Source organism: Mustela nigripes, chromosome 9 (genome assembly GCF_022355385.1).
Source record: "Mustela nigripes isolate SB6536 chromosome 9, MUSNIG.SB6536, whole genome shotgun sequence".
NCBI classification, from domain to species: Eukaryota; Metazoa; Chordata; class Mammalia; order Carnivora; family Mustelidae; genus Mustela; species Mustela nigripes.
Window position 1 is genome coordinate 3,082,792 of NC_081565.1, and position 18,459 is coordinate 3,101,250.

Genomic DNA, 18,459 nt, shown 5'->3' on the forward strand with positions numbered 1-18,459 from the left:
GGTCCTCCTTCCCTCCACCGAAGCCAGAGCAGGTCGCTTTCGGCATCTCCCCACGCACCCCCCACCCCGAGGCTTTGTGCTTGCTGCTTCCTCTTCCGCACGCCCTTCCCCACCCCTTCCTCCAGGGGAAGGACTCCTGTTGCCGGACTGGCCTAAATATCACCTCCTCCGGGAAGCCCTCCTGGGGCCCCTTCCCCCCGCCAAATCCAGATTAAGTAGCCCTTCTACGAGGTCCAGAAATAGTAGCGACGGAGGGCGTTCCTGAGTGCCCCACCTGCCTGATTTCTCTGCACACACCCAGAGGCGCGGCTTTTCTCCTGAGGTTCAGGACACGCAATCCCTCCAGCCCCCCGAGCCCCGTCCCCAGCTTCCACACCAGCGAGTGGGCATGAGACTGGCTCGGTTCTGAGTATATCAGAGTCCCCCACCCCCACAGGGGTCCCACATCTCTCTGCTTGCCCCCGACGGGCCCGCTCCAGGGAGACGCTGCAGCTCTGCCCGTGGCCTCAGCAAACCTTCCGGAACTCGCCAGCTGGACGGGCCAGACAGCCCAGCTCTCCGAGCCTGATTCCACCCCACCTCCTGCCGGAGCCACCAGGAGCCCGTGATGCCACCATAAATACGACCACTTTATTGACATACAGGAGTACTGACGGACGACCACACCCTAGCGTGAGAAACAGTGCCTCCTCCCGGGGCGTAAAGTGCAGCGGGTCCCTCGTGCGCGTGACAGCTTTGTGTAACGAGGCAAGTGGATGCTCGTGCGAGATACGACTCCTCTGGAAGGAGCTCCCCTAGACGGGATCCGGGTCCGAGGTGGCCTCTGGACCCCCTGACCGCCCCAGCCCTCCTCGACCCCGTCGCCCCGCGGGGGGAGAGGACGTTCCCAGGCTCCTCCGGTGGGGCCGGGCGCCGGGCCGGGGGCTGCCGGTGGGAACCACAAAGAAACGCCTTCCCAGGCAGGGGCGGCTCTGCTGGAGTGCTCTCCGTCCCCCGGGGGAGAACAGAGGCTCAGGGCGGGTCTTCACAGCCAGGCGCCCTCCGGAAGGGTGTCCTAGGGGGGCCCCCAGGGGCAGGGCGCTCGGGTGTCCGAGGGGCGGCACAGGGCCTAGGTGTGCGGGGGTCTGCAGGAGCGGCAGCACGCCTTGCTGTAGTACCAGTGGCCGCAGAGGTTCACCTTGATGGCCAGGGCACAGTTGGTGCCAGGCTGGTCCTGGCAGCTGTCATCTGGGGGAGGGACACGGTGTGGGGGAGGGGAGGCGGACATCAGAGGCGGCCGGGGGGTGAGAACTCAACAGGACCGGACCCCCACCTCATCTCCCCATCTGCAGGAGCTGGGGCTCCTCGCGGGTGGTCCAGGCAGCGGAGCCCCCGGGGTCAGGTGGCCCCTACCTGCCCATGATCCCAGCTGAGGGGCAGTGGGGCCCCCCGGCCCGCCTCGGGCCCTTGAGCACCACTCCTCTGCCGGCCCTCTCCTGCCCCTGCCCCAGCTCCCCAGGAGGGCCCAGTACCCGCCCCCCCCCAGGGGTTTGACCTGTGCACGGGAAGGGCAACGCCAGAGCCAGGGCGGGAGGACACCTTGACCTCACTTCCCAGGAGGCCCACAGGCACACAGGCGTCCCCTCTGCTGAGCAGGCACACAGGCGTCCCCTCTTGCTGAGCAGGCACGAAGCCACTCATCACCTTCCCGGGTGCCCCCGCGGAGCCCAGCACCCGGCCCCTTTTCCGGGCACTCAAGCCCCACGTCGGCCCGCACCGGCCAGCCTCCTGCGCCCGGCCCCTGAGCTGTGCGCCCTGTATAGGCCAGGCCTCCCTGGATTGGGGGACCTCGCCCACAGTCGGCCCCACCTCCTGAAGCCAGATGCCCGTCTCCGCGCGGCTCCCCGTCAGGTCTCACTTGCTGCCCTGCCCACCCCACCTCCCAGCCAGGCTCAGCCATTCTGCAGGGGGCGGGCGGGGGGAGCCTTGCTTCCCGTAGGACTTGCCGTCACAGCCACTAAACCACTGAGTCCTCCTGGCGCCTCGGCGGACACCTGCTCACCCCTCGGCCTCTGGCTCGGCCCACCTTTGTCGGCCTCCCCCTCTTACCTGGGGGCTCCGTAGGGCAAGGCTGCAGGTCACAAGCCTGCCTGCCGACGGGCTTCACCAGCGGGTCACAGCCCCGGACGATGTCTGTCCCCTGGTAGCATTTCACGTCTCGCATCCGCACGCCCACACCACAGGTCTTGGTGCACTGATGAGAGGGACAGCATGACCTAAGCCCCCCTCCCCACCTGGCAAGACAGGGCTTCAGGCCAAAGAGGGAACCCACCCCTCCCCCCAGGCTGCTGAGTCGCAGCGCGCAGGCAGGGGTGGGGGTGGGGGTCACAAGGCCTGACACTCGTCCCCACCCAGGGCTGCTCAGCTTTGCCAGCTTTACCAGTCATGGCCCCCCTCACTGTCCCTGGGTGGGTCCTTCGGTTTCAGCTTTCCCAGGGCCCATGGAACAGAACACTCCAGACTCACGGGGCCATGGCTGACGGAGAACACTGGTTTCCAATCCAGTAAAATAACTGTGTTTGTCGTGGGCCAATTAAACCCATCTTCCAAAGTCACCACTCCCCCCCGCGGCTCCCCCCGTCCAGATGTTCCCCTTGGAAAACCCCGCTGAGCTACCCTGAACACCAGGGACATCTGCTGACCCCAGATGCCCCGCCGGCCTCCTGCCAAGATCCGACGGGCGGTGGATCCCTCTCGCTCCCCCGGCTCTGGGTGACCCCGCATCACCCAGGCACATCTGGGACCTGAGCCTTCGGTTCCCCAAGGGGTCCAAGCGGGGGGAAGGCCCCAGCCCTGGACTCACCCCACTTAACTGATTTAGACTCAGCCCCTCCCGGCGTCGGGGGCAAGAGGAGGTCAGATGGGCACTGGCACAGAGGACCGCCCACTGCGGGGACCCTGAGGAGCCTCTGACTGTGTCCCCGGAGGGCACCCTCCGCCGGGGGGGGACTGGAGAGGAGTGAACGCCTGTGGAGCCCGCATTCTGGGGGGCGGCCGCAGGGGCAGAACACCAGAGGTCCAACGCCTCAGTCACCCTGCACGCACCCATCGTCAACAGGGCAATACGGGGATGTCCCCCCCAGCTCTCAGCCCATTTGCGGGGGACCTGCTCCCTCTTTGTGGCTCCCCTCACTTCCAGGTCTTGGTATCCACCCCCCAGCACAGCACCCGCCCCTGCCAGGCCCCGGGCCCACCTCCGCAGCCGCCCCGTCTTCTGAAGCTGGCTCTTCCCTCACCAGCCCCTCAGCCCCACCTGAGGCCCTCCCGACCCTCCGGCCCAGCCAGGTCAGGGAGGGGAGGGCGGACCTTGACCCCCACCCTCAGCCCCTTTCCTTCTCCCCAGGTGGGTCCTCCCGTGGGTGACGCAGAGTGGAGGTTTGCTCTTGAATGAGCGTGCCTGGGCGCTGTAGAAGGCAGAGGTCCCATGTGGGGCAAGACTGGCGTCACCTTAAGTCTTTCCAGGGGAACCCTGAGCCCATGTGGGGGCGCGGCACTCGTGGAGCCCCCAGACTCACCCTGTCTTACTCCCCAAGTCTTCACCTTGAACTCTAAGATTGGGGCATTTGGCCTCCATCATCCTAGCGACCAAGACCATGGAAGCCTGGGGTGTGTGTGTTGAGGAACACAGCAGAACATCACGGCTGAGTGCCTGAGGCTCCCTGTCCCACACGACACCCCGCAGTGTCCATCTCGTGACCCCCTTGCTCCCCACAGTATGAGTGCCCATGAGGACACGGAGGCCGGAGGCTCTGGAGACCCCAGGTCACATGGCCTGGCCTCAGCCGCACTGGCCCCGGGGCTCCCGTTCTCTGCCCCCTCCCCAGGGACGTTCAAAGACCACTCGTGGCCCCCCCCCCACTGTCCCTGGGTGGGTCACTAGGTGGAGAGAGGTCTGGGGGCCCAGGAGAGGCGTTGTTGCTAAGGACACATGGGGAGAGCGCAGCGGGGGGGAGTGAGGGCCGCTTACGGCAGGACCGGAACGCAGGGCCGGCCGCAAGTGCAGGGGCCGGCGGCGTGCTCACCTCGGACCAGGGGCTGGTGTACCACTTGAAGCACGGTCTCTCGAAGCAAGTGCTCTCCTCAGGGGGCTTCCTGGCGAGCCCGCACTCAGGGCCACTGCGAGTCTGTGGCTTCCCGTTGGCCAGCTCCATGCACAAGACCAGCCTCTTCTTCACGCCTCGGCCGCAGGTGGTGTTACACTGGGGCCAGGGGACAGATGGAGCCGGGTCAGAGGCCAGAGGCCAGGAGGACCAGAACATCGAACACGCGACTGCGCGATACGGCCCGGTCCGTAAGGCGCCCCTGGCAGATGGGTGAGCTCTTTGGTGGAAAACCATCGGGCCCCAGACACATTGGATCAAAAGCAATTGTGCAGAAAACCAACTGTTTTGAAACAGAATGGCGCATGACCATTTGTCCCAAGCGGATGCGGCGAACAGTGGGCCCCCTGCAGCAGCTTGGTGGGAACCACGGGTCCAGAGGGCAGACGAGGTGGTCACGGGAACAGATGGCTGCTGGCCCCCGGCACTCACCCGCTCCCAGTCCTGGGCCAGCCAGTGGGCGGGGCAGTTCTTGTCCCCGCAGGGGTGGATGGCCAGAGGCTTGGTCTCCGTCTGGCACTGCGACTCCGGCACCACCCGGCCGTCGCCCGTCTTGCAGTACACGTGCCGGATCATGCGGCCGTGGCCGCAGCTCCCGCTGCACTGCAGGGGGGAGGCTGGGGTTAGGGGCGGGGCCCTCTCCAAGTCCCCCCCACCTGCTGCGTTCCCAGAGAGGACCGGCTCCCGGGCTCCCGGGGCAGCAGCAGCGTGGGGGAGGGAGCAGTTGCCATGGCTACCACTTTTTAAATAACATTTTCTGTTCTAATTACAGAAATATTCCATGCTCGGTGAAAAACAGACGCAGAAAAGCACACCTAAAATACCTAAAAAGGTCATCGTGTACCCAACACCCACAGGGGACCCCAGTGAGCAGCTGAGCAGCTGTGACCCAGAGACAGACAGGGAGGTCACAAGAAAGGGTTAGATTCCTCACAATAGCAGGGAGGGCGGCTGGTTGGGTGTTCGAACCCCACGTCCTTCCTCGAGACAAACAGGGAGACTGAGGGGCCGCAGGGCGAGGGGCGGGGACCCACCATCCCGGGGCAGGGGTGGCAGCCGCCCTCCCCAGCCCGCCGCGCCCCAGCCGGGCCCTGCCCTCACCGGGCCCCAGTCGGAGACAGTCCACTGGCGGTCGCAGGGGGGGCCCGTGCAGTCCTTCTCCCCCACGGGCCTGGTGTCGGGGTCACACAGCTTCTCGTCCTCCGAGCAGCGGATATCCCGCGTCACCACGCTCTGCTCCCCACACTTGGCGGCGCACTGCGGGCAGGCGCGGGAGCGCGGGGTCAGGGCGGCCCCGTGCGCGGCCCCTGGGCCTGCGGACCCGCTCGGCCGCGCGCGCTCACCTCGGACCACTCGGACATCTCCCACTGCGGCCCGCACGCCGGGTTGCGGCAAGTCTTGCGCTCCTCGGGCCGCACGGCCTCGGCCGCCTCGCACAGGTCACTGTACACGGAGCTGTCGAAGCCGGGGGACAGCATCTTCCAGCAGCGCACGATGCGGACCTGGTAGCCCTCGCCGCAGGTGCGCGAGCACTCACTCCAGCTGCTGGTCTCCCACCTGCCTCGGGACGGGGCCGCCCTCAGAGACGCCCCTTCCCTGCAGCGGGAACCCCGTGCAACCCCTGGCCCCGGGGGGAACGTACCCCCGACCGCGTCCACGGCCACGGCGACCTAAGCACCCGCCATCCCCGGGACCTGGTGAGGCCTCAGGGTGGAGGTCCTGAGCCCCCCGGGAGTCACCCAAGGTCAGGCATGGGGGCCCGTGCCCGGAGCCTGCGCCCGCCAGCCTGCCTAGCAGCCCACGCGGCCTCCACCTGCCTCCCCCGCCCACCCTCCCCACAACCCCTGGCTTTCCCGCCACTTCAGGACCCATGTTCTGGCCTTGTTCCGTGGCCTATACTGTTGCTTCCGCCCAAAGTGCCCTCCCTGCTTCTATGCGAGATCATGCTTCAGTGTCGCCGAGCCCTGTGCTGCCCCCCATGAGGGCTCCCAGGGGGTAAGGGCAGGCCCTAGCGCATAACCAGCTTCTTGGAAGGGAACAGATATGCAGGAGACAGAGGGCCCAGATGAGGCCAGCTGGAGGGGGAGAGGTGTGTAGCCTTGCGCTCCTCTGGGGACCCCATCATGGTCATGACTGGGAAGAGAACGTGCTGAGGGCCCAGTCTCTGACCCTTTGTGCTGCAGCGTGGGACAGGGCGGACCCGCTTCGGACGCCCACGCCAGCCCCCCACCCACAAAGCCGGTGGTGGGGGCCGGATGCTAGCTAACTCCTGCTGCTCCTTGGGGCCGAGGTAAAGCCGCCCCCCAGCTGCCCCCACACCCCCCGCCCAGGGCGCTGGGTGGCAGGTACCTGGGCTGGCACTCCCTCCCGGCGCAGAACTCCTGGACGGGCTCCGGACGGGTGAGGGCGTCGCAGAAGCTGTCGTCCACCTCTATGCCGTCGTAGCGCACACACATGGCGTAGGTCGACAGGACCCCTGGTTCAGGACACAGGAAGGGCCCGTGAGCCCCAGGCGAGTCCCTTGGAGACCAGCGGGTGGGCCACGCGAGCACAGACAGGTCACCCGACCTCTCAGAGGTCCCCCGGCTCGCACTGGGGATAACCGGCTTCTAGAACAGCGGCAGAGCCCAGGGACGAGGGCTTCGTGGACCTGAACTCTCCGCGCCTGTGCCTCCGGGTCTGAGCCCTCGTCACCAGCCCCACCCCGGCGCCATCCGGCTCGGAGCGGGCGCCCACCTCGTTTGTCACAAACCCCGGGCTCAAACCGGCCCTTCACAGCCCAGAGGAAACGCAGCCACGTGTCCCCGACTTCACTCCTTCAGCGGCCCCCATCCCCGTCGAGCGGGCCGGTGGGCGGACGGCCGTGTTTGAAGCGCGCGTCGTTCCGGCCCCGCCGGGCTGCCCCCAGGTGCTACAGTCCGTCTTCAGACTCTCCCTGCCCTCCTGTGGCACATCGGAACCCTTAGCCGACTCTCTGGGACGTTCTCGAGCCACTTCCATGTGTGTCCCCTCCCTGGAGCCCCAGCACCCCGTAAATCCCCTCGGGGGACCCTGTGTGACGGGCCGGCTCTCGCCCGTTACTCTTGGTTCTTTGACCCCCCCCCAACCCCCATCCTTCCTCTGGTCCTCTTGCCCGGGCAGCCCTGCCGCGGACACCTGCGCGGACACCTGGGCCCCACGCGCCGAGCAGCGGCTGTGTCCCTGCGAAGGAAGCAGGATGACGCGGGGAGATTGGAGGGGGTCGGTGAAGGCCGGTGGGGCTGGGGTCTGTTGCTGCTGGTGTGTGTGTGCGAGAGAGAGAGATGCGGAGACCCAACCTCCCTGAGTAACGGAGACAGCGGAGTCCTCCTCAATGGGGCTGCCGGCGCCCCAGGAGGAAACCCATTTCCCCATTGATGGAGAGCCCCAGCCCTCCCTTCCCGGCGGCGCGTGTCTGAAAGCTGCCGTCTCTCCAAGCCCCAGGCCTGGATGGAACGAAACTGCCTGGGAAGCAGCCTACAAGGGGATTTTTTTTTTCTTTTTTCCGTAGAGGACGAGCCAGGTTACAATCACTCGCTCCTCGGGGCCAGCACTGGGCTGCGTCGTCTTTTGCCCTCTCTTGGGGCCGGTGGGGGTGGGGGGTGGAGGGGGCCCTTCCTGGCCAAGTCTGCTTGGTCATGTTCCAGGCCTTGGAGACACCAGCTCAGGGGCCCAGGGAGGTCCAGCGCTGGGGACTTACAGACCCTTGCCAAGTGCCTGACTATCCATTCAGACCTCACCATTGACCGGGAACGTGGCAGGGCTGGAGCAAAAGGGACTGGGGTTCAAGACCCAGCTCCTTGTCTCCTTCATCACGGCAGGCTCGCAGGAACACTGTCGGACTCTCCAGGCCTCAGCGTGGTCATCCCCAGGTTGGGAACGTCCCTGAGAGCCTGGGTGAGTCGAGGTACCAGATTACTTCGTCACGTCCGTCTCGAGTGCAGAGCTTTTCAAACCTCCTCACGCATGGGGCCTTCCCTTTAAGCCAAAGCGAGCAGGGAGCCTGGGCTCATGAAACACAGATGGGCGTGCTGCACGGGCAGGGGACCGGGCTCAGGGCCCACCGGACCCACCACTCCCAGCCCTCACCCCGAAGGTGCCAAGGGGCCCCTGCTGTGTGCCTGTGATCCCGCACAGACTCCATGGGCCCCAGAAGGCGTGTGACCCCACTACCACCTGGCCCGGCCTCGGCACCCTACAGAATGGGGTTTCCAGAGTAGCTGGCCAGAGTCACAAGCTTCGAATTCGGTGGCGTGTACAAGAGGTGGTGGCCGGGGGGCTATTCAGCAGGAACCCGACTCGGCCATTTCTGCCTCCGGCCACCTGGGCCGAGCTGGGTGCCTTCGTGGTGATGGGGAGCTCACCCCCTACCAGGGCCCTTCATTTCGCTCCTGGCCAGCCTCGGGTAAAGGAGAGCGTGTCCTAGAGCAGAGCCCGGCCTGTCTGTCCGCTCTGTCTGTCCGTTTCCTTTCTTCTTTCAACCTCCCGTGTCCCTTGGTTCACAAGAGGCAGAGCCAGCCCATCCCCCTGCCTGGCCACTCTGTGACCCAGGAAAAGTGGCTCTGTGTCCTTGCTGGGGACTGTCTTCTGCCCAGGGCCAGGCACTGCCCCCCCCATCTCAAGGGCTGTCAGCTCCGCAGGGAGCCCTGCATCTGGGAGGGAAACAAGAGGCTCCCAGACGCAGAATGTCAGGACAACTCCAACACCCGCAGCGTCCCGGGGAGACCGGGCGGCTCTGTCCGACCCCGTCTGTGCACTGCTGAGACAGCCTCTGGCAAACCTGACCCCCCGCCCCCACGTGCCCAGCCCCCTCGGGTCAGCCCGCTGAGGAGGCTCTCTAGGGGTCAGCGGAGGGTGGCCGTCGTGGAGGCGGTGCCCATGTGCGAGCTCCTCCCCCGGGCATCTCCTATGCTAACCAGGGCTGCAGGAGGCGCACGTGAGCCCGCCCTGACCACCCGCGGCCTGCCTCATCCTCCCACAGGCCAGAGATGGCAGAGGCCGATGTGGGGCTGTGGGACGGGGTTGGGGCATCACACACTTCGAGCAGCTGCCCCGGGTGTTGACCCAAATATGAAGTCGCAGGCGCGGGCGAGGCGGCCCTCGGGGTCTCCCTGCAATGCTTCCCACGGGCGCGGGCCCTGGGTCTGACTCTGAACATGTAGCAGCCCCCGGGGAGGGAAGCCCGGGTCCCAGCACGGAGGTGGCCAGCCATGTGGGCAGACAGACGCGGGCCCGAACCTCAGCTCAACACTTGTAACTGACCACATGTGTCTGTCTGTCTAGGAGCGACCGAGGCGGGGGTGGGGGTTGGGGGTGGGTCTCTGTTCCCACCTGTTCCCCTGACAGGGTCCTCGACTCTGCCCCCGGCCCCCGTGGGTCGAGCTCCCCTTCCTAAACTGCTGTGAACAGAAGTAAAATCCTTACCACTTGGGCGGTCTAACTTTCAACCAAAAGGACGTCCGCCCTAACAAAATGCCATACAAAGAACAGCGGACAACGGTGTGCAGGGGGCAGCCGGCACGAGCCCCAGGAGGCCAGGCCGGACTGTGGTCTGGTGCGGCCCCTGGGAGCCGGAGGACGCCGACTCCTGTCCCCTCACAATGCCGTTCCCATCAGGAAATCAGGAGATAAGCTCCCGGGGGCAGGGGGCCCGCAGCTTCCCCCCACCCCACCCCACCCCGGTGCAGGCAGGCTGAGCGTGTGTGGCCCATCTGGCGGCCCGTACCTGTGGCACAGGTGGCACTGCAGGGCTCGTGTGACGAGAGCTTCCACCGGTACATGTCCGCGGGGCTCACGCCCTGCTTGCGCGCCTTGGGCCTGGTCCTGAAAGGTGTGGAGAAGAGGGTGAGCACTCCCGGAGGGGCTCTGGGCCCCCAGGCTGTGCCCTCAGGGAATAGCGAGCCTGCCCTGGCCCCGGGCAGAGTCTACACTGTCAGAGTCAGCCCATGTGCTGTCCAGAACAGGGAACAGGAGGCGGCACCGCAGGGAGGCACGTTTTGGGAGCAGCAGACGTTGGCCTCTCTCTGTCCTCGGCCGGGGGCCGTCCAGGCACACGGCACGGCAGCGGCCCCGGCTCCAGGCTGGGGGCGAGTTCGGGGCTCACCCGCATGGCCGCGGCTCCCCGCACACGTGCCGGCTCCCCGCTGTCACTTCTCAGCACGGGCAAGCGAGCTGCTTTCCTCCACTCCCCCGCAAGGGACGCAGAAGGCCCCTTCCACGCTGAGAACATGCTGTCTCAGGACGCAGCCTGAACGGGGACACTAGCCGTTCGGCCTCCCAGGATCAAAACAGCAAAGCCCAGCGGCAGACAGGGGAGTGGCCGGTCCCCTCCAGACGCCTCTGCCCAGGTCTGAGATGGCTGTTGTGCAGGGAGAGGGAGCTGAGGCCGTGCCAGCGACCAGCTATGATTCTTGGCCAGAGCCTGGGCGGCTGAAGCCAACTATTGTTAGGACTGTTTGCTTCTTTGAACCAGTTGGTGTGCTGGGGCCTCCATATCCGACGTGCAGGCCGGGTTTGGGCTCAGCGGGGGAGGAGGGAAGCGGCGCCCCAGACTCGGCTCCAAGGTGTGGCCGCTGGCGCTGGAGGGCGGCCCCCAGGAGGGGACGTGGGGCGCTGCTGGCACACCGGACACTGCTCTGGTGCCCCGCGCCCCTGCCCTTCACGCCCGTGGGGGCCGGCTGATGACTGCCCCGAGCCGCCACCCTTCCACGAGGCGTCCACGTGGGCACGTTCCCAGGTCCCTTCACGGGGACCTGCGGCTCCCTCGGTGGCCGGGCTCAGTACAGGTCCCGGGGCGCATGCTCTGAAGGGCTTGCCCGTCGCCTCTGCGACCGAGACATTGGTTTGGATTCAACTGGGAGCTCGCTCTGCTTCCAGGTTTGCTGCGTGGACCAGCCCCACGGTCCACTCTCGGGGAACGTGGCCCTGAAGGCACATGTCGCTAAAGCCACTGAGCCCCTCACCTGGTGACTTCACAGCCAGCAGCCAGCCCTTCCGTCTCACGGACCTCCGGGTGGGGGGGGAGGTTCCCTTCCTCCTCCTTAAGAGCGAGAAGAAGTGCTTGGGCCCCTCACCCACCTAAGACCTTGTCATCTCAGAGCAAGGGACCCACAGGAACCTGGAAGGGAGCCCCAGCTGCCCTGCACAAGTCTTCCGGGGAGGAAGGGCCAGGGAGCCCCCGTCCCAGTGCCTGGCTGGGAGGACTGGAACCCGGCTCCCCGGGTGCCCCCCTTTCCGTGACTTTAAATTCTCCCCGAGAACAAGAAAGATGAAAAGATCCCACCCGTGCCCACCCCCCAATGGGGAAGCTGTACTATCTTCAACTAATTACACACTCCTTAGCCAGCAGGCTGCGTGACTCATTCCGACGAGGGAGAGAGAGAGAGAGAGAGAGAGAGAGAGAGAGAGAGAGAGCAGCCGGCTTCAAAATAACCCTTCGGGGCTGAAACACAAATTGTATTTCTGGAGGTGCTGCCCACGCTTCTCTCTCCCACGGCCCACATCAGGCCACCAGAGCCCCTCTAGAAAACCCAGTGCGCCCGTGCCCAACACCGCAGCGTGCCTGCCAGCTTCTGTTCTTGGAAGGAGTGAGCGCCCCAGGAGGAAAACACCCCCAGGATCTCTGCGCCACCCACGCCTCTCCTGCCTCCCTTTGGAAGGAAGAGAGTGCCCCTCTCGGCCAGACGCGCTCAGACAGTGGCCGAGTCTCTTGTTTACAAGCGAACCAGCAAGCCTGGTGCCGTTCTGCCCGCTCCGGGGCTAGTGGGGGGGTGGGGGGTGCTAAGTCCCCGTGTGCTGGTTCCCAGCATCTGCGCCTGGTGACCAAGGGGCCTCCCTTGATTGTTTGTGGCTGCTCGGCAGAGATGAAAATAACCTTTCCTTTCTGAGCTGCCCCTTTGATTTCGGCCTCTCGGAGCAGACACAACTTCCTGTGTTTGGACAGCGCGCCGGCCGGGCTATTTTGGCCTGCTGGTTTCCCCCACGGCCTCCCTGGGCCCTTTATCTCCAAAAACCATCTTTGGTCTCCCCGCGGCAGCATCCTTTGACGGGCAATGGCTGGGGCTGGCGCCGCCGCATCTCCCCAGGTCCGACTGGGACCGGCCAGGCTGGCTGAGTGGCCACAATCAATCCTATCAATCCCTATGGCCCAGGAGGCCCCGGGGCAGGGGAAGGGGGAACAGTCGTCTGGGTTTGGGGCAGGGGAGACACTGAATACGTGGCTTAAGGACCCAAAAGCTCGTGTGTTCGTGGTCTGGCCTGGGGATCCCGGGCTGCCCAACCGGCAGGCCCTGGGGCGTCCTCCTAGCCCCGCACTCGGGGATGCGGAAACGGAAGCCGGGAGTGGACAGGAGACACGCCTGAGTCACACAGGAAGTTGGGACGGTGGCCGGGGGCCCCGATGCGCCTTCCTGAGCTCTCTCCGCGCAGTGAGCCGCACGAGGCAGCCGGGCCTCTGCGCCGCCCCGAGAAGGCCATTCAGAGAGGGACGCCAACCGTCTCGGGCGCCTGCAAGGACCCCGGCCCCGCGCTGGAGGCTCCGCGCTACTGCCGGTTCTGTTTCCCGAGTCCTCATCCGGGGCTGCCCCTGGGGATAGACCGTCACCCTCCGGGCAGGCCTGGAGCCGACAAGAGGGCAGCGAAAGACATGGAGACCAGCCTCGGAGGCTTCAGGAACCGGCTGGGCCCCCCCAGGTGCTGGCTCGCGGTGAACACCGGCCCTTTGCCCCTGGACCCCGCTCTCTGACTCGACGTGCTCCTAGAAGCAAAGCTCACCGCCCCTCCCGCCGCTGGGTCCCACGTGCCCCCAGGCCCCATACCCTGCAAGCTTGCGGGTCTCTAGGCAGGTGGGCAGACAGCCCTGGCGGGCCCCGCGGGAAGAAGGGCGGCCTCAGAAGCTTCACTGTCCACATTTGCAAAGAATTCCACCCAGAGGGGGGCCACTTTGCGGCTCTTGTCCCCAGGCTCACGGGTGAGAGGGTCACCCCGACCATGTCACCTTGTGAGTGAAGCCCAAACCTTCTATTAAACCCAGTCCTCCAGGGTCCCAAGGAAGCCCACCTCCGCACCCTCAGCCCCATTCCTGTTTGGGGTCTAAAGCCGGGGGTTCGGGTGGGTCTCCAGAGACAAAACAGAAACCGCCAAGTGCTTCCCACCTCCAGCACCCCCGCCCCGCCGCCTCCACCAGCGACAGCCGAGCCTGACTCGCTCTGCTTGAAACAGCTGGAGCTGCTCCCCGAGCTTCTGGGGAACAGCAAGAGACCCTCCATGGTGGCCATCGACAGCACAAGGGACTTGTCACCAGGGATTGTCTCCTGGCCGGGATAGCAGCAGGCCTGGGGCCACGCTGCTCCCAACAGCCTCCAACCCAGAGCCAGCTGTGACTGTGCAGGTGTCTCCAGGTGTGTCCCTAGCTCTGGGGCCCTGGCCCCAGGTAGACCCTTGGTTGACATATCCTAGGGGTACCTCCAGCCCCTGAAGCAGAAGGACTTATTCCCAAGGCCTGATTCTGGGGTCTGGCCGCTCGCCGAGGCCCCACTGGACCTTTCCCCGTCTCCTCTCTGGCCTGCAGGGAGGGTCAAGCCGAGCCACTCCACATGCACTGAGGAGCCTGGAGCACCCGCCGGATCCCAGGCCTTTGGCCTCCCCAGCACGACTCCCTCTGGGTCCCTATCACTGTCCGAACACAGTGTTGTGACAGGTGTTTCCACGTGCGTGGATGCTTGGCCCGAGCTTGGCTCACGATGACCCCTCAGAATGGTTCTCCTGAACCAGAGCTGGGGTTACACATGGGCGCTCGGCACCCCCTCTGACTCACGGGCCAAACTGGCGGGAAAGGCTCCCTAAAACCCAGGCTTCGGGCGCCTCCTCAGATCCAGGGGGCAAGAGCCTGCGCAGGAAGGGCTCTCCGCCTCCGCCCCAGGGTCTGGCCTCACCCACCGAGCCTCGCCCGGCAGCTCCAGCCCTACCTGGCCTTGTGCGTCCGGTTCCCGGCCAACGTGGGGAGGCTGGCACTGGCGTTGGGGAACGGGGCCTCGGAGGACACGTTGGTCATGCCGTCGCTGTGCAGCTCCAGGTAGGACCCATTGAGCAGATAAGCACCGCCTCCTCCGTTCTCCTCGTAGTCCGCGTACAGGCTCTCGGCTGCCGAGCTCCTCGGCCCGCCCGGCGCGAAGATGCTGTTGCCAGTCTCGTTGAAGGGGAGCTCCCTGGAGTCAGACCCTGCGCCCAAGAGCTGGTCGGAGATGACATTGGCAGAGAGGAGCCGCTGAGAGGGGAGACGTGCGTCCACCTCCTGGTCATCCTTGTCCCCCGCGAGAGCCGTCCCAGTGGCATTGCCGTCTATGAGGGAGACAGGTAGCTCACTCTCGAGCGCTCCCTCGTGTGGGCGCGAGGGCTGCCCATGGGGGCAGGGGGCAGGAGGGGGGCTGGTGTGGCCGGCAGCAAAGACCCGAACCGGGAGCCCCCCAGAGGTAGGTTTCTGCCCAAGGGACGGGGTGCAGGGTGCCAAGTAAAGGTGCGTGTGCAAGCCGGCCCGGATACCCTCTGGCAGGAAAATCTGCTTGATTCCACCGTGGATTAAATAGGGTCCCCCCAGAGCTCCCACTGGCCTGGACCTCAGCACGTGAGCTTATCTGAAACGGGCCTGCCTGTCCCAGGCAGACACACGTAGCAAGCCTCCCATCTGCGGGGCTGCTGGGGACAGAAGACCCCCTTCTTCCTAGGAAGCCCCCGCCCCAGCCTGTCGCTCCTGGTTACCTCGGAAGCCCTTGCCTCTGGGAGGCCCCTCACAGGCCCCGCCGCCGGCCTGCTCGCACACCTCGTTGGTCTCCTGGCCTTTGCTCAGACCCAGCTCAATCCCCGGGCCCAGGTGGCCGAACAGCCGGTTGTCCAGGCCCAGGCGCTCGGAGGAGGTCTGGCCGTAGAAGGAGCCGTTGTGCCGCAGGAAGCCCAGCAGCGCGGCGCCGTCCAGCTCCTGGCTCTCCGCGCTCTCAGACGCGGGCTCGGAGAAGCTGTAGTAGACCGGCTGTAGGCGGCGGGCGTGCGGCGGCTGCAGCAGCGTGTACTCGAAGGTGATGGAGGGGCTCTTGCCGTTCTGGTTCCACACCTGCGGGGGAGAGGAATTGGGACCCCGCCCCTTCCACAAGAGCCTGGAGGGGCTCTGAGGTTCCGCGCCCCCAGCCCCGAGGGCAAAGATGCACTTTTGTCCCGAGCGGCCAGACGCGTTTCCGGCCGTGGCCCGCAGCGGAGCCCTTCCCCCAAAGAAGGGGGTTCCACCCAGGTTGCCCCTCACCCCTCAGGCAGCCCGACCCAAAGCCTGGGGAGCAGGGGCACACCCCGGGACGGGCAGAGGGAGCTGTCCTCCCCAGGTACAGGCCGTGGCAGGTGCCCAGAGGATGTTCTACGAGTCACAAAGCCGACTAAAACCCGATCTGCTTTTGATTCTCACCACAGGCCAGAAATCCCATGGTGTAGCTCTGGGAGAAAGTGCTAACCTGCCGCCGGGGCAGGTCCAGGCTTGGAGGAAGGAGGCCAACGCTAAGTGAAGGGTGAGGCCCTGGCCGACGGTGGGGGCGTTAAGGAAAGGCGGCAGATCCCTCCGAGTGACCGTTTCCCGCAGGAGCACCCGGGGGGACCTTCTGTTCTCCAGCGTGAAAGGAACTGTGCCTGTGAGGACGCGCTGGCATCACTTGGAGGGACAAGGAGGGACGCCGTTCAGGGTCCACAGACCACAGCAGACGGCAGGACACACCGTCGTATAACCAGAATCCCCACAATCGTCGCAACAAGGCCGGCTGCCAGGAGGCCTGTCCCACAGAGACCTCTGCACACAGCCAGGAGGACAAAGGTCTCCCAGGGGACAAACAAACCGGCCCAGAAAACCAGCTTCTTGATCTATAAGCTCGAAAGAGAATCGAAGATGAATATTCAAGGGGCTGAGGGCAGCTGCCCCGGGAAATCCCATCTCCACCGGATTTCCAGGGCCAGCATTCAGACCCACAAACCACTGACCAACGGCCAGGGCCTTGGAAGAAGGCCACAAGTTTATAGGGTAACGACGCCCCCTGCTCTTCTCCCGAAGAGCCGACCGTCACTGACAGTTAAGGTTCACTGGAGAAATGGGTCGGTATTAGCGAACCAGGGTCCGGGTTGTCACGGTTAATCAGGGACCCAAGCCATCATCCCTGCCCCCTGTGAGTGTGAGGGCATGTGGGGGACTAGTGGCCCAACTATGGCCCAAGTCTGGCTCACTGTGTATCTGCTGGAAGCAAGGCTTCCCCGGTTCCCAAGTTCATGGCGGGTAGTCGGCTCCTCAGCCCGTCAGGTAAGAGCTACTACAGCGGGGAGAGCTAAGCGGAAGCTCATGAGCCCAAGCCCCTCCCCATCCCCATCTGAGAAAGCAAATCAAAGACAATATTGCATCCTGGGGAAATTACAGAGATTAGGGCCACTCCTGGCAGCCTGAAGAAGACGAGGCAGTGGCCCCACCTCCCCCACCGAACTCAACAGTTTGGCCCCTATGGAAACATGACAGGTCCAGGAGGGCGATGGAGAACCCCCCATACCCGCCCAAGCCGGGGCCCCAGCGGCAGCCCTGCCACAGAGACGGCGCTTTCCCTGGAGCAGATTAACATGACCCCAAGCCGATTAACATGACCCCAAGCCGATTGCATGTGGCCGCTCATGGGGCAAATGCCTTCTTTTCGAGCCCGACCAGGGAGGAGTGGTTTCCGTTCCTGGGACGGACAACAGTACACGTTGGCAGTTTTGCCCCAGGGCGGTGTTCAGCAAATCCCGCTCCCCGACTTCCTACAGTGCAAGGGGGTCTGGACCTTTCTACAGAACCGCACACGGGTCTTCTTCACAGCTAACATCGTGTCTACCGGACCAGCGGACCAGGAAATGGTCCAGGAGGCCTCGGCAAAGCATCTGTATTCCAGAGGATCAAATGTTCAACCCTATAAAGACTCAGTGCCCAGCCCCACCGGCAAACACCCCAGGACTCGGTGGCCTTGGGCGTGCCAGGACCCTCCTTGAAAGTAAAGATCGCATCATTGCATCTTACTTCCTCCCTACGACGAATTTGGGACGTAGCGTATTTCGTATCCGGGAATGCTGATCCCACCCGCATCCTGGATGCCTGAGGAAGTTGCCAGGCCTCAGTGGGGTCCTGGGGAGAAGGGCTCTGTGGCAGGCAAGGCAGTGAGGCAAACAGTAACAGAGAGAGCTAGGGAGAGACAGCATGCGGACCGCAGCGGCCGGCCTCCACGAGGCAGCGACAAAGGAGTCCCCCGGCGTTCTGGAGCAAGGCCGTGCCGCCCGCGGCAAACCAATATGCGTTGTTTGGAAAAGAGCTTCTGACACAGTACCGGGCCCTACTAGAGATGGACCCGTGGGACCCCAGGACATCAAGGGACCGGGGCAGCCAGCGCGAACTCGACCAAGTTACTCAGTCGGGAGGGCCCGGCAGCGGTCCACGGGGAGCCGGCATCGTCCCGTCCAGGACGAGGCACAATCCGGGCAGAGGCTGGATCGCAGCTGATGAAAACCCTCGGCCTCGGAGCCCCCACCCAGCACCTACCGCTCACAGCGGCCGCTGCGTGGGTGCCATGACGACGAAGTCAGGGAGGAGAAAAACAGCCAAACTTGAGCCCGGATGGGTCCGCTCCGTGTGGGGCACGAGCTGAAAACGGGACCCGCTTCACCAGGGCCCCATTCAGGGGCGGCTTCGCAAAATTGCCCCCAAGGGAAATCCTCCCAGCGGGCTTCCTGCTGTGTGTGCGGCGCGAGCCCTGCTCTGTAGCAAACGCAGAGCAGCACAGGTGAGGACATGTCCTGACTCGTGGCAGGGTGGCCTGTGGCTTGGGTGGCGGGTTGGGGTCCTATTGGCCAAGGTGTAAGACCGCGGAGGGGAAGGTCTGGGGGAGATGCTGGGGCTTGATCCGTGGGCGTCAGATGCCGGGGAGTGTCCCCACGAGGGTGCTGAGCCACCATGTGACAGGTGGACCCAGGCCAGCCTCTGCCATCCATTCGCCCACGGACGGCAGGTGTGGGATGGGCACAGCCATGGTGGCAAGGGGCAGACGAGGCGTAGCCCAAGGGCAAGGTGCTCACTCGCCATGCCAGCTCTAGCTACTTCCGCGATGGGAAGTCCCTCCGTCCGGTGCTGGCCGTCTGGCACTGACCCTCCAGCTAGCTTGCAGCCCTGAGGGGCCATTGGCTCTCTGAGGGCAAGGCGAGTGCTGGAGACCGCGTTCTATCCCAGCAGGGGAAGTGACTGATTCTCTGATGCTGAGGTGGCCTT

General features: G+C 65.1%; 1 protein-coding gene across 4 annotated transcripts in view; it reads right to left on the reverse strand.

The window, feature by feature from the left end:
• Positions 1-615: 615 nt before the first annotated feature.
• Positions 616-18,459, reverse strand: part of ADAMTSL2 (ADAMTS like 2) — a 31,214-nt gene continuing 13,370 nt past the window's right edge. For 2 of the 4 annotated variants that reach the window (XM_059410396.1, XM_059410398.1), the window contains exons 10-19: positions 14,913-15,261; positions 14,123-14,495; positions 9,883-9,980; positions 6,489-6,615; positions 5,483-5,696; positions 5,241-5,396; positions 4,572-4,742; positions 4,062-4,238; positions 2,089-2,233; positions 616-1,227 (exon numbers count right to left, since the gene is read on the reverse strand). In XM_059410396.1, coding sequence (XP_059266379.1) covers positions 1,109-1,227; positions 2,089-2,233; positions 4,062-4,238; positions 4,572-4,742; positions 5,241-5,396; positions 5,483-5,696; positions 6,489-6,615; positions 9,883-9,980; positions 14,123-14,495; positions 14,913-15,261 — 1,929 coding nt within the window. In that variant the 3' untranslated portion in view covers positions 616-1,108. The remainder of the gene's footprint in view (positions 1,228-2,088; positions 2,234-4,061; positions 4,239-4,571; positions 4,743-5,240; positions 5,397-5,482; positions 5,697-6,488; positions 6,616-9,882; positions 9,981-14,122; positions 14,496-14,912; positions 15,262-18,459) is intronic. The other 2 variants (XM_059410397.1, XM_059410399.1) reach the window with 2 other exon arrangements.